At 44.7% G+C, this 23,363-nt stretch overlaps 1 protein-coding gene across 3 annotated transcripts; it reads left to right on the top strand.

Moving 5' to 3' along the window:
- Nucleotides 1-2,582: 2,582 nt before the first annotated feature.
- Nucleotides 2,583-22,878, top strand: RRM2B (ribonucleotide reductase regulatory TP53 inducible subunit M2B). Of its 3 annotated transcripts, XM_033079660.2 has the most exons (10): nucleotides 2,587-3,475; nucleotides 7,768-7,889; nucleotides 7,976-8,128; nucleotides 9,657-9,773; nucleotides 10,691-10,824; nucleotides 12,339-12,433; nucleotides 14,422-14,555; nucleotides 18,812-18,916; nucleotides 19,998-20,111; nucleotides 20,584-22,878. In XM_033079660.2, the coding sequence occupies exons 2-10, from the start codon at nucleotides 7,836-7,838 to the stop codon at nucleotides 20,734-20,736; spliced, it is 1,059 nt and encodes a 352-aa protein (XP_032935551.1). In that variant the 5' UTR covers nucleotides 2,587-3,475; nucleotides 7,768-7,835; the 3' UTR covers nucleotides 20,737-22,878. The 3 variants fall into 3 exon arrangements, with proteins under 3 accessions (XP_032935543.1, XP_032935551.1, XP_032935560.1); XM_033079652.2 differs by lacking the exon at nucleotides 7,768-7,889 and having other exon boundaries at nucleotides 2,583-3,681; XM_033079669.2 differs by lacking the exon at nucleotides 7,768-7,889 and having other exon boundaries at nucleotides 2,595-3,475.
- Nucleotides 22,879-23,363: the final 485 nt, after the last annotated feature.

Genomic DNA, 23,363 nt, shown 5'->3' with positions numbered 1-23,363 from the left:
ATACACACACAAGGCATTCTTATAAGCAGAGAGGGAATTTAGAATGATATATGCTGTCGTCATTGACTTGAAATATGTATGTAGCTTTATAAATAGCTTTTTTTCCTCTGTATGGTATATTTAAACTATATCAAGATTTTAATAAGAAAAATGTTTATTAAAATCATACACCTCCTCTCCCTTTGACTTAAGCCCTTCTGTTAGTTCACTTAAAATGTGGTAGAGAAACTAGTTAAATTCTGTAATGTTTACACTTTTTTATAGTCTAAATCCTTAGCTGTTCACCATTGCTAAAAGAGGAGATAATTAGTAGCTACTAATGAAATGTTATGACCAACTACTAGAGTAGGTCCTAACCTGAAGCTATGGAAAACTGATACTTCAGTGCTAATTTCCATGACTAATTTTTAGCTTTGATTTCTTTTCCTTAGCTAGTTTTATCCAACATAAGGTAAATCACTTGCTCCAGCTTTGATGATTTTCCAGGAATGAAAAATTGCCATCAAGTGGTCGTTCCTGCCTGTGTGGTTTGGAAGTGATTTTTCTTTCCTGCAAGTTAGTCATTTGGTCACTAGATAGCAAGCAGTGATAAAGCTGTAAACTGGCAAACTTGTGAATCTAAACCAATACTCTTGCACAGCAGCATTCAGGGAGGCAAAGGAAAAGCAATTTTCCTCAACTCTTAAACAATGTTTATCTTTGTATGCAATTGTGCAAATCATGCAGACCTGTTGTTTTTCAGAAGTTTACTTCCATGCATCTGAAGTGTGTAGGGAGCAGGGCTGCACCTCTCCATGGTAGTTGGTGTGCAGGTGGGACAAGTTCCCCAGCCACATCAACCACCTCCTGTGTGGTTGCTTCTCAAGGAGAGCCAGAATTCAGCACAGCTCCTGGTAACCCTTAACACCACATGAAAGATGGTTCACTAAGTTTTATTAACCTCCTTTCTATGCTTGCTGCTGTGCCCTAACTCCCCCTTTATGGGGTCCCATAGCCTGTGGATCATGGCTGTGTGCATCTCTAAATGCCATTCTGAGCTGCTGCTGTGTCCATGCTTCACTGACACCTGGATTTTTCTGGTTTACTCTGCAAGGCAAACTATGGATACCTCACTCAGTAGCTCTGATTCCTTTCCTCTTTTCAAGCTCCGCAGGATTTGACCTTTTTTCTGAACTCTTCAGTTTGCTTATTTAGTAACAGGTCTGCTAAAATCAAATAGAAAATTCTGTATGTCCAGATTAACTGGATTTCAGCACGTGTGGCATTAGCTTATTCTGAGGAAGGATGTATGTCCACACATTAAAATGCATAGGTGAATGGGTCATGTGAAAGCTTCACCTGGAACTCACAGTGCTGGAAGTTTCCACGATGTGGAGGACATGAACAGGCTTCACAACTGGAATGTGGCCTCTATCACATGGCAGTTGTTGCCCATCAGGACTTCTGCCATCATCAGGAGCTCTGGTGGACCCCTTGCTAGTTGGACATTGCTTTTGTGGCTTTCATTTGCAGCTATTTCAGATTTGCTGAATTGAGAAGCGTGAAGGGCTTTTAATTTTTTACGTATTTTTAATGGATTTTTTGTGGAGTTGTCTTAAGAGGATAACTTCATGCCTTGCTTGAAACACAGTCCTGTGACAGACTATTTTCCCCCTTTGTCAATGGCTTAATATAAAGGTATTTTTTGTCTGTTATCACCACAAACTACTATTATAGTAACAGACTATTTAGTGTAACAAGAGGCAGTTGGTTGCTCCCAGGTATTTTAGAACTTTACCATAATGGTGAAACTTCAGTATTCCTTTGTCCAGTGGCAATGGCAGCTAACCAAATGAATATGCTTGAATACTGTAGTCATGCAAACCTATTGTAAAACAGATTGTTGCCACAACCTATGGTAAGATTTCTCTGCCAGGAGACTTAAGGAAATTTTAGGGTTTAGACATACTGAAATTATTCACAAATTGATTTTCTGAGAGTGAAAAGTGCTAAGCTGAAAAGCAGATTTCACTTTCATTTATAAATGAAAATTCTTCAATTTACCTGAAATGGCATTTTCGTATAATAAATGAGACTTATAACTAATTTTAAAAGGCGGCTGAGTATTCCTCTAGAAAGTGACATCTTTTGGGGGAGGGAAGAAAGAGGTATTATGGTTAAAGCGGTGTTGACTACATTTGCCAGAGCAGGACAGCTGCTGCAGCAGTGAGGAACTAAGGGAGGAATACATCTGCCACCACCTGTCAGGGAGCTTGTTCTAAATAGGACATTTTAGGTAAAGTCTAGTAATCTGAAATCTTACAAAATTGTGCATGACACTGTATTTCACTTGTATGCGCTTGTCTGTATTTCAGTGCTGTGTACATGATTTAATTTTTGTAAAAAAAAGCTAACAGGAGTTGGTATATTTTTGTGGAGGTGCAAGGACAGCCACACAGAGTTTGGTTAATCCTCTCCTTTCCAGTATTTTTCTTTTTTGTGCATCTTTAGGCACCATGTTCGTAGACATTTGCTGTGCATAATAAGTGCAGGTGTTTAAGCAGTAATCTCCAAATACTTGAACATTTTTCTATTGCTGATTATATTAATTTATGGTAGATCTTTATCCCCGTCAGAACATGGCATCTCCTTATTTAGGGAACTCTGAAACAGTAGCCAGGACAATCAGATTTGGGGGCTAAGACAACTGGTAGGCAAGTCAATGTCATTTAATACAAATAGTCTGCTGCTTGTTGGTTTTGGTGCAGAAACTCATGCATCTCCCCCTTAAACCACCAGCAAACTCTGTATTACACACATCAATAGAATTTGTCTGTAAATGGATCGATTTGGTTTGCTCCACATCAGTCAGTGTTCCTCTAATTGCTCTGGACAAAAAGCTGGAATCCCTAGTAGTCCATATGCTTGGTATGAGTGGAGCTGTTGTTGGACGTAAAGATGAAGCAGCTTGTATAGGTATCTCTGGGAAATGAAACTTCAGGGATGTCTCAGAAATAACAGTGCTCAGGTAACAACAGATACTGTTAATGTGAATCCACCTTTTCTCATTTACTGGTTGTGCCTTCCTGCTGTGCTTTTCAGTCACTTGCTGCTCAGGCACGTGTTTCTGCTCCTCAGAAAACTCCATGTAAGAAAACCAGAGCTGTTCTTGTGCTTAGTCACAGATCTCACCACGGAACTTTTCTCATCCCCTGCTCTGGTGAGGCTTGAGCGTCTCTCCCAAGGCATAAAAAAGCCGCAGGAAGCAGATGCAGTGCAGAGGAGCCCAGCTGCCCTGACCCCCCTTCCCAAGCTGGGGAACGGACAGAGAGGCGGTCCCAGTCACTGTGGCAGCAGGTGCCTTTAAAAAAAGTACCCAAAATTCTTAGTGACGCACGAATTCTTAAAGCAGCACCGAAAGTTACCTTACTGGAAAGAGGACACGCGAATCTTTCGAAGCTCTCTCTGCTTGCAAGAAAGGAGAGAAATATCAATGGTACTTTCCCTGAGGGGCCCTTGGCGAGCGCCTCCAAGCGCTACAGCTCGGTGTTTGTTATGCAATTGCTGAGTCCTCCCCCGGGAGGAGCGGCCTTGGCCATGGCCGTTCCCCCTTCCTCCGCCGCCCCTCGCGGTGCAGCCCCGCTGGCCATGAGCGAGCGCCGGGGGCCGGCGGTGCCGCAGGAGGCGGCGGGCCCGGAGCGGGTAAGGCCAGGCCGGTCCGGGCGGGGCGGGGAGCGGGGCTGGGCCGGCCGGGGGCTCCGGGACCGGCGCGGCGGTGGCGGCACTGCCCTGCTCGGCCGGGCCCCGCGGCCTCCCCGCCCCTCCAGCGCTGCTCTGCCTCCGGGGGGATCCCGGGGGATACCCGGGCACCGGGGACCTGCTGCCTCGGACAGCCCTGGAAGGGCACGGGCCCGTCCCCCCGCGTCGGGCCCCGCGGCCCCGGGCAGCGCTGGCAGCCCTGCGGGGGATGCGGGGGATGCGAGGGATGCGGCCGCCGAGCGGAGGCCGCGGGGTCCGGGCAGCGCCGGCCCTGCCGCCCCGCGGCTTCTGTGCCTGCCGGCCGGGAAGGTGGAGCTCGTCCTCTCTGCTCTGAGCCGCCACCGGGGCAGGTGTGCTGCTGGTGATGTTCCTGGCTGCCCAGGCTCTGTGGAGCAGGAAAGTCCGCCCCTGGGAGGCGTCTGAGCTACGCTCTGGTGTCCCCTCAGTACAGCCATGCTAAGCCAGGCTGAGGTGTTCGAGGAGAGAGGATTATCATGGCAAGGAAACCCACATGTTCTTCCTGAACCCTCGTGTCTCATCAAGTATCCAAAACCAAGTGTCTGTTTCTTTCAAGTGTAAGAAGCCCCTTACTGTTTCCCCCGAAGACTGATGCGCTGTACATGGTGAAGTGCATGGTAGTCCTGTGATTGCCTCAAGCATGTGGTACCAGCAGGTGTTGTGCTCCTCAGATGCTGTGCAGTGCAGGCCATCTCTCCCAGGAATGGTGATGGTTTCCTCAGTCTCGCTGCTGGCATGGCCTGTGCTGCCCAGGGCTGGCCTGAATGTTTGGGAGCCCATGGGAGGCAACATGCAGCCTGTCACTCGGGGGTGTGAGGGTTCATGGTCACATCCCACTGAGTGTGTGTTCCACATCACAGTGCTGCCTCTGCCAGCATCTTTAGCTTTTTCCCTAGCTACAGCTGATACTCTATCTCTAACTGTGATACTTGCACATGGAGCCCAGCAGCTGTAGCTGTGGGATGATGGTTGTATGTGTGTATATATGTTAATTATTTCCTAGTTTGCTGAATTTGAAATTAATGTAAGGCGTTTCAGTACCCCAAGCAGTTTTTGTTGCCCGTTTGGTTTATTGTCATCACCAGAAGAGCTTGTCTCTGAGTTGCAGAATAATTGGGATATGATGTACTGGAGTGTGTCCAGCAAAGGGCCGATGATTAAGAGAGTGCAGCATCTGTCATACAAAGAGAGGCCATGAGTGCTGGGTCTGTTCAGTCTGGAGAAGACTCCAGGGGATTTTGTGAGTGTGTGAAAATACCTAGTGGAGGGAATAAAGGAGACAGAACCAGGCTCTTCTCAGTGGTGCCCCATGGTAGGGCTAGGGGTATTGGTCACATACTGAAGTACAAGAGGTTACATTTACATGTAAGAAAACACTTGTTTTTTCTGAAGGTGGTCAGATGCTGGCAAAGGCTGCTCACAGGGGTTATGTGGTCTCCATCCTTGGAGATACTGAAGCCTCATCTGGATGTGGTACTGAGCAGTCTGCTCTGGTGGACCCTGCTGGAGCAAAGGTTGGCCTGTGCCCACCAGCTTCCGCTCTTTCATGCAGTTAGATCATGTCTGAACAGAATGAGGCACGTACACATTTTAAACTGGGTGCCCTTTGTCATTATGATGAGTGCTGTCTGTTTTATGCACCATCATAGCATCAAGAAAAAGATTTGGAGTGCAGATCTAAGGTAGTGTTGACCTGGTGACTTGTACCTTCTCCTGCCCCTCGCACTCCTGCCAATGCCTCTGGATCCAGGAAGGCAAGACAGGGAATGCATTGTGCTCCTTCAGCACAAGGTGCTGACTGCTCAGAAGCCTCAGCAGTGATCAGAATGTGCCATGCACTTGAAACTGAGTTAGAGAAGATGGGATTGTCTTGTAGCCTCTAGCTGCGTGCCTGCCTGCCAATTTAGAGCCTGTCTGTGAAAGGCTCCTTTCACAGCAGCCTGCTTGTGAAACTCCTCTGCACCCCTGAAAGTGATAAGGGAGCTGGGATATAGGTTGAGCAGGAGTTTCTGAAACACTAATCTTGGTAAATCAGTTCCAGTATGGTGTAGTCTCTGTGAATGACCTTTCCTTTTTTAAAATTAAAAAAAATCCCAAACAACCAAAACCATCTATTTAACAAAATACTGGTACAGTTTTTAAAATCACAGGCCGGTCAGCCTCACCTGAATCCCTGGAAAGATGATGGGACAGCTCATCCTGCAGTCTGTCTCTAAGCACATGGAAGACAAGACAGTCATCAGGAGTAGTCACTGTGGATTCACCAAAGAGAACTCATGCTTAACCAATCTGATTACCTTCTGTGATGGGACAATTGGCTGAATAGACAAGGGAGAGCAGTGGATTTTGTCTACATGGGCTTTAACTAATGTCTCCCATGGTACCCTCATAGGCAAGTTCAAAGTGTGAGCTGGATGAGTGAATGGTGAGGTGGATTGAGCACTGGCTGAATGGCAGAGCTGGAAGGATTATGGTTAGCATCACAGGATCTAGTTTCAGGCCTGTGACTGGTTGTGTCCCCCAAGGTTCAGTGCTGGGCCCAGTATTGTTTAACTTACCCAACTTGGATGAAAGGGGAAGCTGCCTCCTCAGCAAGTTCAGTGGGGGCACAAAGCTGGGAGGAGCAGCTGATACCCCAGAGGGCTGTGCAGCCCTTCAGAAGGGCCTCAGCAGGTTGGAGACATGGGCAGAGAAGAACCATCTGAAACCCAAAGGCAAATGCAGGTCCTGCACCTGGGGAGGAATAACCCCAGGGACCAGTACAGGATGGGGGTGACCTGCTGGGAAGCAGCTTGGCAGGGAAGGATCTGGGGGTCCTGGAGGACAACAAACTGTTCATGAGCCAGCAGTGGCTGGGCTAACAGGGAACACTTTTGCAGTGTTTCCATTTTCAAGGATGTCAGCTGGTGCAGAAGCAGATGGAATTGTTGGCTGGATGCCAGCCCTGAGAAGGTGTGTGCTAAGACAAGGTGCCCAACCTGCCAACCCCAAATTCTTCCAATTCCAGTGAGTTATTGTAACCATCTCTATGTCCTAGGAAGTAAAAAAGGTCTTTAACTCTCATGGCCTTCATCAGAGACTTTACAAGATAATGCTGGGAAATCTGTGTCATGTAATTGAGTAATATTTAAAAATAGGATAAAGTGGTAGAATTGTAACCCAGAATGTGCTTCAGTGATGTCTTCACTGGGCATCTGGGATATCTATGCCAGCTATGCAATGTGCATGTATGTTTGGGTTTTGTTTGTTTTTTAAAATGTGAATGGCATTATTTGTTTGAGGATATTTTCCAAATTGAAGTAAAGGAATGCTTTTTATTATGTGAAAAGTTAAAGCAGACTGGGTGGGGAAAGGACTTTGGCACCTCCAGGAAGGTAGAAATGGTGTTCAAAACCTTCAGCTCCCCTTCTCTGCTGTGTTATATGTAACACCTTGTGTACTGCCTGTGGTTAGTTATCCTCTGCAGCAGTGTCAGTGGGAACTTGGAACCAATCCAGAACGGTGTCCTGCTGGTTGAACTTCTGATCAGTGTGAGTCACCAGCCCTTCTGCCGAGGTTGCAGCATGCTGACCTGACAGCTCCTCACAGCAGTTGTTTCTAGCAGGTGCTTGGTGACATCTACAGGGATGCGGGGATTGATCCTGGGAGCAGATATCCCCAGCCAGAGGTGGAGTGAAGGCCCTGCTCAGAGTGACCTCTGCTACTTTTCACTGGCCTGTTTCCTAAATATCAGCAATCCTACCTCCCCAGCTCGGCTGGGCTGGAACTCTCTGAGGAAGAGCTGTGCACAGATGTTCTCTGGGAGCCCACACAGAAGGATCAGTGTGGGGGTGGGTGGCTCCTGGTACCTGGGAGGTACCAGGCAGTGAGCCTGGTGGAGCTGTGCTGGTTGCAGGCTGCAGCACCGAGCCGTGGCCTCACATGTATCTCCCCATGTGTGGTACCACAGTGGCTGACGTCTCCCAGGGCATTTCCCCCTGTGCTGCAGAAGGCTTTGTCTTTGGCACACAGGTGTTGGTGCTTCCTGCCACTGGCACAGCTGGGACAGGGTGTTGGCGTGAGCTGTGCTGGGTAGAGCAATGCAGCCAGGAGCACAGATGGAGGGAGAGGAGACACGGACCCCAGGGGCCCAGGTGAAATTTGCACCACACCTTTGGGACAGTGTGAGGAGGAGGAGTAAATAGTGGTAACTTTAACCAGAACTGTGCTTTATTTTCAGAGCTCCTCGAGTGCTGCCGAAAATGGCTCCGACCTTGATGAAGAGCCTCTACTCAGAAAAAATCACCGCCGGTTTGTCATCTTCCCCATCCAGTACCCAGACATATGGAAGATGTATAAGCAGGCTCAGGCCTCCTTTTGGACAGCAGAAGAGGTGAGCCCTGGGCCAGTGGGTTGGCAAAAGGCAGTCAGACCACCGGGATCCTACCTCATCTTTCCTAGCTCTGCTGCTAGCTTCTGTGGTGCAGAGGTTGGAGTTAATTGCATCAAACATCAGGTGACGGCACCAAAACAGAACTCTCTTCATTGGCAGTGCAAAGCAAGCAATTTCCATAGGGTGATTCAGCAAAGCTGTTTTAGGTGCTTAGTTTAGGATGAGGTGGAATTGTGTCCTGTGGTGCTTCTCTTGTTACAGAGAAATCCTTTCTCACATTGCTCTGATTCATGGTCAGATAGCTCCTGTGTTCTCTGCAACTAACTCCTTGCCCATTAAGATGCTCTAGAAAATTTCATGCTGTTCCTTAATGTTAGGTACCTAAATTTCCAGGCAGACAGTGTTAATCGTGGACACTTGCTAAAAATGCATTTAGCTGACTCCTGATGGCCCTGGTGAAGTGCTTGCCCCATGTTAGTGCAAGCTCTAAGTAATTCCCCGAAGCTGCTGGTTAGATAGACCTGAGCAGTGCTTGCTATGCTTGCAGCAGTTCCAGCCTCTGAACACTGCTCTGCTTTGGAGAAATCACCTGCCAGGGGAAGCTGGTTGTTCCAACTCAAAGCTTATGCACTCTTTACTCATTTGTGAGTAGTAACCTGCAACTACAGAGGACTGAGATGAAAGCACTGGCAGGCTCTAAATAGACCAGAAAACATCATGGGATGATGAGGAGCAGCTGTTTGTGGAGGTGATATCTCATTGCCTGCCTGGGAAGCTTCTGCCCTGTTGCAGCAGATCTTCATTTAAACCATTAAAGAAAAAGCATGTCAACTCCTGCCTTACCAGCATTTCCCTTTTACTGTGTTACTGGTTCCTTCTTACACTGTCCTACATGTGTGGTTCCTCTGCCTTTTCACATCTGACTCTACTTTAGTGCTCTTTTGGTTCAGAAATCCTGCAAACAAACAAAAAAGGCTCATGTGAAGGAAGCTGTGGTTTTCTCTCATGGCTGCGGTTTGGTCTGATAGACAAGAGCAGTTGCACAGCGTTTGTTTCATACCATTCTTTGACAACATGGAGGCTGAACACCTGCCAAAGGCAGAAATCCCCTCAGTCCGTCTTTTGACGCACTTGGGTATAGCTTTCTTGGAGTATCAGCATTTATTTCAAGTAAAGTTTAAGTGTCTCAGAATGAGCTCTGGTTATTGGTGCATGTTCATATTTGTGACAAAAACATACCAAGGCTTTTCAAAATCTTATTTATTTATTCAATAGACACTCATTTTTATTCCAAATGATAAAAATGTGAACTATGAAACAAGTACATGGTGTTACTGTTGCAGAGAGAGACAACAGTACTGCAGTGTCTCTGTAGTCTTTTACAGTCACAAGTATTTAAATTCCCTACATTTGAAAGATTTGAGAGCAAATGCCAAAACTCTGCCTCAGTCACTTGACTGGGCTGCTTGTTTTTACAGAATGACAGATGCAGAAGGACAATAATGTTTCCCTTTTTTCTTTTCATTAGGTTGATTTGTCAAAGGACCTTCCTCACTGGAACAAGCTGAAAGCAGATGAAAAATACTTCATCTCTCACGTTCTGGCATTTTTTGCAGCCAGTGATGGAATTGTAAATGAAAACCTGGTGAGAAAGACTTACAGAGGGCTTAAATACTTAGTCATGTTATTGTCTTATTAACTTTACATTTTGGCTTTTTCACATTAATTCATAGGTTTATTAAATGTGTACTATTTTTTTTTCTGTCCATCTCACCTGTGTCAAGTGGAACAAGCAGCTTCTTTGTCTGGGAACGCTGTTTGAGTTAAATTGGGTCAGCTGTGGTCATCAGGGCTCCTCACTCTGGGACACTGTTTTTAAGTTCAGCCCCTCCTTGGTTGTGGGATATGCATTTCTGAATAAATTACTATAACCCCATATTTTTCCTGTACACATGTTAATTGAAAAGTAGGGAATACTTTTGTGGCTGTGTCATGTATTCCTTGTTTTGGTAAAATCTGTTTTGTTCTCACTGAGCGGCATCCTAGAATCTCTTAGAGCTGCAGGTGTGTGCTGCTAAAAGGTGGAGAATTCTTCCTGTTGGTATCTGTGCTGGAGGATATCTCATCACTGGTTAGCAGTGGTATCTGTCTGCAAATGCCCAATTTAAATCTCAAATGTTTGAATGTTTATAACATGTAGTATATATGTGCATGTATTGCATGAACATGCCTTATGTCATGCTGTTTATATTTTTAATGATGAACAAAAAGTCTGAAGCTTTGTTCAGTACTAAGCGTTTAGTATTGCATTATTTTGTTGCTCTTCTCCTGTGTACGTGTGCCCTCATGCTTCAGCTCTTTGATACATTTACTTCTGGCTAGCTTGCTTTATTTTCCTCTGCACCACAGCTATCCTACTGACATGTCTGTGAACAAAGTAGGACCAAACTGCTCCCATCCTGTCTCTGTAGCAGAGATCTGTTGTCTCTCCTGTTGAGCTCAGAGCAGTGTCATGCAGGACTCTCTTACTGTACTCATTGCCATGCTTTCTGCTTTTGGTAGGTGGCACGTTTTAGTCAGGAGGTGCAGATCCCAGAAGCTCGTTGTTTCTATGGCTTTCAGATTCTCATTGAGAATGTTCACTCAGAGATGTACAGCTTGCTCATAGACACCTACATCAAAGATCCCAAGAAAAGGTAAACCTCTGCACGTGCTACAAACCCATGGGAAATCTATTGCTGAAGCCAGTGCCACTGTTGTAGGGCAGCATGGCAGCTCTCTCCTGTTTCAGTACTGACTTTCTAGGGGAGTTGAGGAAGCTTCCTTAAAGTTTTCAAGGTTGCATGTCTGACCCCAAATTGGAGAAGAGTATTACTGACCAAGGCTTATTGTGGGGGTATCAGGTTAGTTAATATTTGTATAAATCTTTTATTGCTGGAAGCATGGAGTATCTTAAATGGTAAAGGTTAGATGAGCTGCCTGATGTTATGGTGCTCCTGCAGTGCTTGCTCTTAAGGATCAGCCTGAGGAAATTGAGTGCTCATGATCAAAGTGCTGTTTCTAATGTACAGCAATCAATGTATTGCATCCTTTCAGCCTTTTTGTTACTAGTGCTTTTTAATACAATGCAAACTGCTTATTTCTGAATGATTGAGTTCACCTTTTTTGTTTGAAGAACTTCCTAGTCCAGACAGTAATACATTTGAGAAGCAGCACTTGCCCTCAGAGACTCCACCATGGTGATGTCAGGCAGAGCTTGCTTTCCCACGGTGGCATCCTGTGTTGGTGGGAGGACTGCAAGGTTTCCTTTCAGGTGTTCAGCATAGGAACAGAGTCTGTGCATGTGCTACTTGTCCAGTTCCTTTTGTGGAGTTGGGCAAGATGAGTTTTGCTCTATGGATAGACTGAAGTAGCTGACTTCAAGTCTGAGAGAGACTCTGATCTGCTGGGTGAGCACTCCTTGGATGGGATGTTGAGTTCACAGCTTGCCTCCCCTGAGCCCCTGGGGATGTTGCTTTCTGCACATTTGCCTCCCTCTGCCCTTTTTATCACAGTTCACATCTTGGTTTAACCTGGCAGGCAGCTTAACACTTCACAGCAGCTCACTCACTGCCTGCCTCTACCCGCTGGGGTGGGAGAGAACTGGGGACAAAAGTAAAACTGGTGGTTTGAGGTAAAGGCAGTTGGAGAGGACAGAAAAGGAAAAAAATAATGATATACAAAACAAGTGATGCATAATGCAGTTGCTCACTGCCTGCTGATACCCAACCAGTTCCCAAGAAGTGGTCCCTGGCCAGCTTTCCTCTGGTTTATATTCTGAGCATGATATTGCCACCTGGGGTCTGCTGTCCTGGCTGTGTCCCCTCCCAGCTGCCTGTTCCCCCAGCCTGCTCGCTGGTGTGGTGGGGTTAGAAGATGAAGAGTCCTCTGAGCACTGCTTTGCCACAACTAAAACATCAGTATGTTATCAGCATAATTCTCATTCTAAATGTAAAACATAGCACTGTTCAAGCAACTAGGAAGAAAATTAACTCTATCCCACACAAAAGCAGGACAGATCATCACCTCTTTGGGGTGGGAATGGTCTCTTACTTGGGTTAGTTCAAAGCCTTCCATAATGGGATCTTCTGTCTGGTGGAGCTGGAAGGGACAACCAGGGCAGATTTACATAAATCACTATTTTGATGTTTTTCTCTGTTTTCTTCTGTAGGGATTTCTTATTTAATGCTATTGAAACAATGCCTTGTGTTAAGAAGAAAGCAGACTGGGCTCTGAAGTGGATTGAAGACCGAGAATCCACTTTTGGTGTGTAGCTTTTTAAAAACTTGTTTCTTGCATATCACAAACTGACCTACTATGAGTAAGCTGCACCCCTGGAACATTAAATGAAATTCTTCACAGATGTAGCAACTTCTGCGTCTCTGGTTTAACTAAAGAACTGGAAGTAATTTCTGGTGAGCTTGTATGTTTTTATCTTCAGCTAGAGAAATAAGTAATGGAATTGCCCTCTGAAACCATGTTATGAAAAATGCTCTGACCTTTTTTTTGTCTTTATATTGAATAACCCCAGTTTAATCAGTTTTCGCTTGTAGACCTTATATTCTAGTTTTGATTATTTCTTCTAGTTGAGTCTTATTTTGTACTCAATGTTCAGAACTGGGCAGCTGAAGTTTTCAAGTCCAGGTATTTTCTGTGTTCATGTTCCTGTAGAGAAATCCATGGTTGTTTTTTTTTTGTTTGTTTTTTGTTTTTTTGCAATTGAGGCAAGACTGAGCCTGGACAAGTAAGGTTCAAAAACCATCTGTTTCTGGTGTTTCTGGTTTGCTGTTGGGACCAGGTTTCTAGTTTTTGTATCTGATTTCAGAGCTGGGACAGTGGCTCAGCTTCCATCAGCATGGTGCATCCTTAGTAGTGCTCTTCATTCTTACAGTGCTGAATTTGAAGGGTTTGCTGTAGCTGAAATGCACAATGGGTGACTCTGGTGAATTTTTTTAAAGCAAGCATCCTCTGTATTTTGAGAAAGTGTAGGTGATGGAGAGATTCAGCCTGGTGAACAAAATGTATCTGAATGTCATTATTCTGTGGTATGTGTTCACAGCTCTTGTTGAGAGAGGTTCTTTTTTGTAGCTGTACGTTGTTCTGTCTGGAGCTCCCACTGCCTCCCCAGTCTGGCTTTGCTTTCTGTGTGTGGAGCCCCTTTATCATCCTTTGTTTGGCTCCCAGCAGTGCAGGATGTGCCAGGAATCAGGTTTCCTAACTCCAAAAGCAGTGTACCCCCTGCTCCCTGCCCCCAAAACTCATGCATTTTATCCAAGTACATTATTAGTCTTCTGCTTCATTAAACCTGTATTTTATAAGCAGCCTTTCTGCATTCCTCTGTAGAAGTAACCTACAAGATTTTTAGTGTTGCTAGAAAAATTCTTTGCTTAATAACTTCTGTGATACTTGTAGGTTGGTATTGCTCTCTGTGCTTTTTTCTTAATTTGAGTTTCTTCAGATGAGCCAGCAGTTGGCATTTGTATCTCATAGGGGAAGTGGGACATCTGGCTGCTTTGGGTTATTTTTTAAACAAAACTGTGTGCAGTTCTTATTGGGAAAAGGCACCAGAACTTTGTGCCAAAGCCCTTCATGTTAGAACATAGACAATGAGCTGTGAAGTTGTTTGAAGTAGTGTACATGGAATGATGTGGCCTCAGTAAAAAGTGAGATAGTCTTGTAGTCTGAAGAAATATATTAATGTAGAGAACAGGGAGAACTGGGACCAAAAATGCCTTGCTTTCCTTGGATTAAGGGTGGGATAACACAAATAGTTATTTGTGTCTTGACTTGCATTTCTGTAATCTTTCACTCTTGTAAGAATATGATTTTGTATAGATTCCCAACAAGAAGAAACTATGGTGTAGGACTTTTTGTATAATTTATAAGAGATTGGCCCTTTTTTAAAATTTTAGCTGGCAGTTACACAGCTGCTTTCCTACCTTTCAGGGGAAAGAGATAATGGAGCACTAATGTCTTGGCCACTTTGGACATTACATTCTTTTGCTTCAGACCTGTGGCAGTTTCAGTGGGTGCCCTGGTTCTTCAGCTCTGCTGGGGTTGCCTGTGGCTGAGTGCTGTGGGGTGTGTAGACCCTTTGTGTGCCAGAATCTGCAGATAGATGTGGTCAAAGAGCATCTGGTACTGCAAAGGGGGTTGCTCCTCTCCAGCATTGCTCTGTCTGGTGCAAATGGTGGATCTTGCTGATGAGCAATACAGCAATCTGTGTCTAACAAAAACTGTGTTACATTAAACAGGGGAGAGAGTGGTTGCCTTTGCTGCAGTAGAAGGCATCTTCTTTTCGGGTTCCTTTGCTGCTATATTTTGGCTGAAGAAGAGGGGCCTGATGCCTGGATTGACTTTCTCCAATGAGCTTATTAGCAGGGATGAGGTAAGTCCTGCACACTGGGAAGAAAAGTGAGTTTCCAGGGGAAAGGTAGTATTATATTCCTGAAGAACCCATAGTCTTGACAGAGGAAGGGGAAAGAAATAGATTTTTACCAACACTTACAGAATCATAGAATCATTTAGATTGTGGAAGACTTTTAAGATCACAGAATCAAACTTTTAACCTGCCACTGCCAAGTCCTCCCCTAAACCATGTCCCTAAGTGCCACGTTCACACATCTTTTAAATACCTTAAGGGATAGTGACTCAACCACTTCCCAGGACAGACTATTCTAATGCTTGACATCAATTTTCATGAAGTTTTTTGTAATATCCAATCTAACCCTTTGCTTGATGCAATGTGAGGCTATTTCCTCTTGTCCTGTTGCTTGGGAGAAGAGACCCACACTTCACTACAGCCTTCTCTCAGGTAGTTGTAAAGAACTCAGGTCTCCCCTGAGCCTCCTTTTCTCCAGCCTTAACACCCCCATCTCCCTCAGCCAGTCCTCGTAGGGCTGGTGCTCCAGACCCTTCACTAGCTTTGTTGCCCTTCCCTGGACATGCTACAGCACCTCAATGTCCTGCTGAATGGAGGGCCCAGAACTGGACACAGCACTGAAGGTGCAACCTCACCAGTGCCCAGGACGTGGTGACAATCCTTGCCCTGGTTCTTTGGCCACACTATTGCTGATACAAGCCAGGATGCTATTGGCCTTCTTGGCCACCTGGGCACATGCTGGCTCTTGTTCAGCCACTCTCAAAGGACCAGGACCCCCAGGTCCTTTTCCACTGGGCTGCTTTCCAGCCGCTCTGCCCAAGTCATTGCATGGGGTAGTTGTGTTACAAGTGCAGGACCTGGTGTTTGCCTTGTGGAACCTCTTACCATTGTCTTCAGTCCACTGACCCAGCCTGTCCAGATCCCCCTGCCTTCCTAGCCTCCAGCACATCAACATTCCTACCAAACTTAATGTCTTCTGCAAACTGACTGGGGGTGCACTCAGTGCACTTTACCACTGATAAAGAAATATCAGGACTGGCCACTGGGGCCAATAACATATACACATATATATATATATATATATATATAGCATACATAACATAACATAACTGAGCTGTGGGGAGCATTGTCTGTGGCCAGCCACCAACTGGATTTAATTCTCACCACTCTTTTTGGGCTGGCCATCCAGCTAGTTTTACACCCAGCAAACAGCACTGATGAACTTAAAGCCTGGGTGCCCCTGGGTCCCTCAGCAGAAATCTGTTTTTAAAGGGAGTAAACATAAATACCAGTGTCCCAATTGTGATTTAACCCCAGCCAGCAATCAAGCCCCATGCAGCCACTCTCTCACTTCCCCACCAGGAGGATCAGGGAGAGAATTGGAAGGATATAGTATTGGTTTGGTATGAAGACCATTTAATAGGGAAACCAAAAGTCACACATATGAGCAAATCAAAACAAGGAATTAATTCACTGTTTTTCATGGTTAGGCAGGTGTTCAGCCATCTCCAGGAGAGCAGGGCCCCATCAGATGCAATGGTGACTTGGGAAAACAAATGGCATTACTCCAAATGTCCCCCCCTTCTTTCTTCTTCCCCCCACTTTATATGCTGAATGTCACACATGGTCTGGAATATCTTTTTAGTCAGTTTGGGTCACCTGTCTCATCTCAGGACAGCTGTTGTCTCCTCCCAACCTCCCATGCACCCCCAACCTCCTCACCAGGGTGGCAGTATGAGAAGGAGAAAAGCCCTTTGTTCTCTGTAAGCCCTGCTCAAAAACATCTCTGTGTGATCAATCCTGTGTTCAGCACAAACCCAAAACACAGCCTCATACTGTACTTGAAGAAAACCAGCTCTACCTCAAAACAGCACACCAATGTGTGTAGTATTATCAAAAAGATGGATTGTTTAGATTGAGGGGGATGTTTGTCTTCCTGTGTTGTGAAGGGAGGCAAAGGCCCAACTGCTCAAGGAATGGAGTGGAGTGGAATTGCATGGTCCCCAGCTGAAAGGGGGGCTGGCTGGAACAAGGACCTGGATAGTGTGTGACTGAGTCTTGTTGTGCCTCAGCTGCTTCAGGCAGGTTCAGGTGGGCTCCAAGTACTCCCCACCTGCTCCTGGCTGTGGATCCCAGAGCTTGCAAACAGCTGCCTGCATCCTTCACCGAGGCAGCTGTAGCAGGTTACTGCAGAATGACTTCTCTCCGTGGTGTTGTGTTGCTGCACAGCAATGGAATCTCCTGGGAGGGGGAACTGCAGATCTGCTTCTGAGGAGACTGCTTCTTAAGATGTGAGGGATTTGAGGGGTTGCATGTCAGCACACCAAATAGGAGAGACCATATGTTTACAAGTGGCCCTTCTTTTCACTGCTTCCTTCCTTTCTTTTTTCTTGTTCATTGCAAGTTGGCTGCTGTTGTTTGTGGCTGGGGACTGTGCACTGCACTACTTATGTCACTGTCAGCCCTGAAAAACTAGAAAGACCAGTTTTGTATGCAGTATAAACATGCTAGTGGTAGTAACTTAGCAGAGTTGGTCTTAATGTGTAAAGAGCTTTTTTATAATGGAAGTAGTTTTCATGGATTAGATAAATTGCTTTGAAATGAGACATCTTACAATGTGTCTTTAAAAGATACTTTTGAAGGAAATGATCTGATGAGTAAATAGAAAGAACTAGTTCTTCAGCCTTCACCTTCCCTCTGTCTTCTGAGAGTTGTCATGAACCGATCCGTTTGAGTGAGGCAGGATTTGTTGGTTACAAGGATCACTTGCAGGTGGGTGAATGTAACCGTACTTCTCTGCAGAGTCCGGCACCAAAAGACTAAAATTTCCTGGAGCTCTGCTGGCATAATTCCAATTGCAGTGCTGTTATGAAGGTTAAAGCTTGGTGCACAGAGAACCTGCATTGAAACCCAGTGGCAGTAAAAAGAATCCACAATGGAAAACTACAAACTGTTTTTTGATGCACCTGGACAGATAAATGATTAACGTAACATTCAGTGTGTTTTTGAGCTGTTGGCTCTGTTCCCAGGCTGTTCTTGAGCTGTTGCATCTCTGATACTTAAAGGTGTAAAGCTGGTGGGAGCACCAGTCAGCAGAGCACACTGGTTCATGGGAGAAGTCAGGCATGTCCTGCATCCTGCTGGTGATGTCCTGGATAAGACCATAGGAAGCTAATGTGGTCACTAGAGAGAGGGATATTTCCCAAATTATGTTGTTTCAGGGTTGTTTCATGACCTTAATCACAAGGATTTTGTAGCCTTTCCAAAAAGATTTTCACAGAATCACAGAATTGTTAAGGTTGGAAGGGTCCTCTGGAAACCATCCAGTCCAACTGCCCTGCTAGGCAGGGTCACCTGAATCAGGTGACACAGGAACGTGTCCAGGTGGGTTTGGTATGTCTCCAGAGAGGGGGACTCTGCAATCACCCTGGGCAGCCTGTTCCAGTGCTCTGTCACACTTGACATAAAGAAGTTCCTCCTCATGTTGAGGTGAAACTTCTTGTGTTTTACTTTACAGCCATTGCTCCTCATCTTGTCACTGGGCACCACTGAAAAGAGTCTGGCACCATCCTCTTGGCACCTATCTGGCTTCAGCCAAAGACAGGGTTAATTTTTTGCAGTAGCTGTGTAGCTCTGTGGGCATGGGGTTGCTTATCTCCTGATGTTTTCTTACCTTGGCAGGAGATTTTTCTGGAAATTCTGGAAAGGAGTGCAGTTTACTGCACTCTGCAGGACAGCTGGGTGAAATGAGAAGGGGAGTTTAGTTGGGGCAGAGATTATTTGTTATTTTTGAATGACTTTAATCTGAATCTGCCTTTCTGAAAATGCTCTTGGGAGAAGCAAGGGAGGAAATGCTACTGAAAGAATTTAAATCGAGTATCTCACAGCAAAGAGCAGATAAACACTGTTTTAACTGACAAATAGTTTTTCAGGTCTTGATGTAGAAGTCTTTCAGCAAAATCATCCCTGACAGGAGGCAGAGACCAGCAAGGCTCTGTGTAGGATCACTCACAGTAGAGCAACCCTCAGAAAAATTTTACCTGAGAAACATGTATGTTGAACATTATTTTGGCATAGGTGGCATGTGCTGGATTTGAGATGTTACTGGGTTGTAAACTACAAGTCCACACTACTTGTGATAGCATTAAGGCTTTAGTAAAAGGCTGGGAAACTTCAACCCAAATGAGACTGCCTGAAAATAAGAGCAAACCATGTGGAAGAGGGGAAAACTGACTGTTTTTTTCATTGTTCTCTTATTTCAGGGTCTACACTGTGATTTTGCTTGTCTGATGTTCCATTATTTAGTGAACAGACCGTCAGAAGAGCGAGTCCGTGAGATCATCGTTAATGCTGTAGAAATTGAACAGGTAATCCTGGCTGTGACAACGTTGTGGGCAGCACAGCCCAGTCTGAGGTGTGAAAAGAAACAAATTGACTTCTAACTTTCAGGATTCCATGTATGATACTTGGCTCAGGCTTGATCCCTGGTGCATTATACCATTCTTTCCCTCTTCCTTAATGGTGACAGTAAGAGTCAGACTTTCTGTTTCTGTCGTCAAGCAACAGGGGGGACCTGAAGCTGGCGGCTGATTTTCTCCCTAGTGACAGAAAGGAAGAAAAGCTGTCTTATTTGATATTGAATAGACTAGTTCCAGTTGGAAGGGACCTACAATAATCATCTACTCCAACTGCAGCTGCCTCGTAGAGAGGAGTTTATGTCAGTCCTTTCAGGATCTTTGTCTCTCCCTATTGTATTCAAATCTCTGCTTGTCCTCAGGAGAAGGCAGGGTCTGTTCTGGCCACAAATATCGTGCTGTCTTCTAGCTTTTCCTGATTGATGTCAGGTTCTTTCATGTGAAGTGCTGCCCTTCTGCAGACACAAGTTTCTGCATGGCTGAGTGTTTGGCAGGATTTTAGTTTTGTTTTCTTTCCTGTTGTCATCTAACTACTGTGAGGATGACAAATGCTCCTGCTTTGTCTCACAACACTGACAGATATGCATTGGTGCCTAAACATACACATGACTGGGTTCAGCACTCATATGTATCACTGCCCTCTGATCTGTCATTCTGTAGTGGCTGGAAGCCAGGAAAACTGGTGATTTCTTGTTCTATCCCTGCTCCCACTAGTATGGTCTGTAGGTTTATTGAAGTTGGAGCTTAAGCTTACAGTGAAGGTTGTGTTGGAGGTTTGGAGAAAAGCAGATTAGAGGGGCAGTGATAAAAATTTTGTGCCTTTTCCAGAGTAACAGGCTAAAAATAAAGGAAGATACAAACAGTTACTGAAAACAGATGATACTTGTTGAATTTAGTGATGCAAGTTATTTATTCAAACAACTTCCTGGGGAGCCTGGAACATCACAAAGTATGTTACAGTGAAACACAGGTGTCTTCTCTCCTCCTTCTTATATTTCATTTCTCTAAATGTCATCTGAATTTTAACTTCTAGGAGTTTCTGACTGAGGCATTACCTGTGGGTCTGATTGGAATGAATTGCACGCTGATGAAACAGTACATTGAATTTGTTGCAGACCGGTTACTGATGGAGCTTGGGTTCTCAAAGGTAAGAGATGCAATTGCCTCAAATGCTGGCCTGCCAGTGCAGCCCACGAGAACTGTCAGCACAAAGCACTCCCTTGTCATGCTGGGAGCAGGTCATATTTAGCACATGGACTTCCTGTGAGTGACAGCTGAAACCACAGCATTCGTACCTGTGCTTCACTGTAAAAGAGCAAGAACAATTTAGGCCTTTGTTTCCCTTCAGCTGCTCAGCAGGTTTGTAATGGGAAACATAAGCTGTGCTCAGATGCTGCAGTGCTTGAAGAATAACAATCACCTTGCACAAGTGAACTTCACCACAGACCAAACTGCTGGGAGTGGCAGTACTGAATTTGCTTAGATGGGTGTCCATAGGTCCTACAGGTTATTGCAGCCAGAGGTGGTCTAATTTGAAAGAGTCTGACAGGTTTTTTTGTTGTGGGGTTTTTAAAGCATTATTTCCCTGTCAGAATCACCAGTGTGTTTTCCTTCCCCAGGTCTTTAATGCAGAAAATCCTTTTGATTTCATGGAGAATATTTCTCTGGAAGGAAAAACAAATTTCTTTGAGAAGCGGGTTTCGGAATATCAACGTTTTGCTGTTATGGCAGAAACAATGGACAATGTCTTCACTCTGGATGCAGATTTTTGAGAAATTGGCAAATGAATGGTGACTGTTTCCCTTTCCTCATCTCCCTTTATGCTGAGAAGTTGACTTAATTTCCTCTCACAGAAATCGGAGTCTACTGGGATATTTTTCCTGGGTTTTCATGTTGTTTGTCAGAGGAGTAAATATATTTCTCTTTGTGGCATTTGAAGAAAAAAGGGGGATTATTTGTAAAAAATTTATATGGCTTTGTAAAAGGATGGCCTTTTTAAGATTCCCTTGACTCATCTGCTGTCAATGCTGTCTTTAAAGATAACATGGATGCTACTACTACTTTTTTAAGACTTTGGTAGTGTTTTAAGAAAACAAACTGCATATTTACCTCATGTTGTGGTATTTTAATCTGAAAGCCAATAAGGTATCACTCCATGTAAAAACATTGCTATAAATTATTTTCCTGTCTTCTGTTTTCATGTTCATAGATTTGGTCTACAGTAAAATCTCTTCTGTTTCATCCTGTTGCAGATATAGTAGTAATTGAATGTGGGAAGACCTTAATGAGGTCTGAACTATAGAATATTATTAAACCCAGGAATTAAGTGTAATCTCCCCATTAACCTGGGTTCTGTCTGAAAAAAAATTTACTCTGGTTGGAAAACTGATGGGTCTTGGTAGGCATTTAATTCAAATAGATGTGATTCTTGTCTTACAGCTGTTACTGAACAGGTCAGTGGGCTTTGAGTGGTCCTTGAAAAGGCACACCTGTTAACAGTGGAGGAAAACCACATCCTGTAGTTCTTTGGCTTGTGCTACCTGTTTTTCCTGCTTCACTGATCAAGTGCCTTATTAAGCAGTCTGTACTTGTATGTGTTATCATCTGACACTGAAACAGCCAGCTCTGGGTGTTGTCCATCTCCCCCTGTCGTGCTGGCTGGTTTGATATTCTCCCCTTCGTGGTTGCACTTGTGCATGGAAAGGGTGAGAAGACACGTCATTCCAAGGGGTTATTCCTTGAGGTGCTACAAACAGACTACTCAGGCTGTAAGGAAGCACCCAATAATGTATGAAGGTACATCAAGTTGTGTGTTTGATGTGGACCATTGGAACCATTGCCACAGAAGAGCTTCTGAAAGAAGGTGTTTAACATTTCAAAAACAAACCCAGAAGTAGTATGGAGTAGCAGCATCTTACAAAGATGGTTTTTGTTGTGTGCCTGAAAACTGTAATTTTTTGATACCACATGCAGAGAATGGAGTGATTGAAGAGTGGCTAATATGCTGCAGTGGTACTTGGGGTGGAAGGGATGCTATTCAGATGTACCTGGTTTATCTGCAAATAGATAGGCTCTTTTTTTTTCCAAGATAAAGTGAGTGTACCAGAGCTAGACAAAGGGTTCTGCTTTATTAAACCCAAGCATTTTTTTCATAAGGTACAGCATTTTGTGAAAAAGCTTTTGTAGGTCTTACTGTTGCAAACATCTTGTGCTGCTTTTGATATACCTGCCATGAACCGAACTGAAAACCCAGGGTTATAAGTGATGGGGTGGAGTGTTATTTCCCTGCCAGCCCAGATCAGCCCAGATAGTCCTGGGTACTGGAGTTCCATGAAACAGGTCCACTGCCTTAGCACAGTTCCTAGTGGACAGCTGTCCCTGCTGTAAGAATAAGCAGCAAAATTCACTCTGTTCTTTTAGTCTCTGAAGAGATCAGGAGTATGTACTGAGCATGGAAATGGAGCAGCTTTTTTTTTCCTAGAGAAGAACCTGCATAATTTGACACAAGGTACTTGGAAGAGGGCAGAGTGGAATGTTGAGAATATAGAAAAAAGATGGAACTGGTTGCCCTCACGTCCTGGAGCTGGAAGAGAACTGTGGACTCAAAGGGAAAACCCAGCACCTTCTGGAAATACTGAGTTGATGGTGGAGAAAGATAAAATATTGTGAGTGAGTCTGTTGTTGAAGTTAATGGAACCTACTATGTCTCTGAAACTACTGAAAAGCATTTCTTTTGAGTCTTGTGAATTACGATGAGAGTGTGGAGAGTATTCTAATGTGAAACTGCAATGTGCTCAGGTTCTGTAAATGTATATGAGATACCAAAGTCTGGTACAACGGCTCCCACTCAATTTGTGTGTAAAATATGTGTGTAGTTTCAATAAAATTTGAGTGTGGGGAAGCCCATGCCTTCATTTACAAGTTACGTGCTTCCTTGTGAAATCCAAAGTGATAAAATTAGGATGTGACAGAGTAAGTCAGTATTCACAGCTTTTGGGTTGTGGGAGAAAGTTATGAGTGCTCCATATATTGTCTTGCACTTTCTGGAGCTCTTGACTTGCTCTTTCTTGTTCCTGGAAATAGGTTTTACAGTCTTGTGAGCAAACAAGTGGGTTTGGTGTTTGTTTGCTTTGTTTTGTTTTTAATTGGGATTTTCTGGCTCAAGGAGAAATCTTTTGCAAATCTGTAAGATTCAATGAACACTCCAAAAATGTATTTTCAGTGGGTGATACCTGATACATCAAGGGCATCATGCCCTTGGGGCAGGCACCCTGACTGCCTGGGCACAGCGTCATCGGGTTCAGGCCCTGAGCTGGGGCCAGCCAGGCACTGCCTGAAGCCAGGCACTGGTCACCTGTGTCTGAGCTGGCACAGCTTCACACCTGCTTGTGTGTGCACC

The sequence above is a fragment of the Catharus ustulatus genome, chromosome 1, assembly GCF_009819885.2.
Source record: "Catharus ustulatus isolate bCatUst1 chromosome 1, bCatUst1.pri.v2, whole genome shotgun sequence".
NCBI lineage: Eukaryota > Metazoa > Chordata > Aves > Passeriformes > Turdidae > Catharus > Catharus ustulatus.
This window is presented reverse-complemented; position numbering and strand designations above follow the sequence as displayed.

Excerpts from the sequence above, each read along its gene's own strand:
- RRM2B (XM_033079652.2), top strand. The coding sequence starts at position 3,535 with ATGCAATTGCTGAGTCCTCCCCCGGGAGGAGCGGCCTTGGCCATGGCC. Across the intron at positions 9,774-10,690 it reads GAATTGTAAATGAAAACCTG|GTGGCACGTTTTAGTCAGGA; the intron begins GTGAGAAAGACT and ends TGCTTTTGGTAG. Across the intron at positions 18,917-19,997 it reads ATGCTGTAGAAATTGAACAG|GAGTTTCTGACTGAGGCATT; the intron begins GTAATCCTGGCT and ends TTTAACTTCTAG.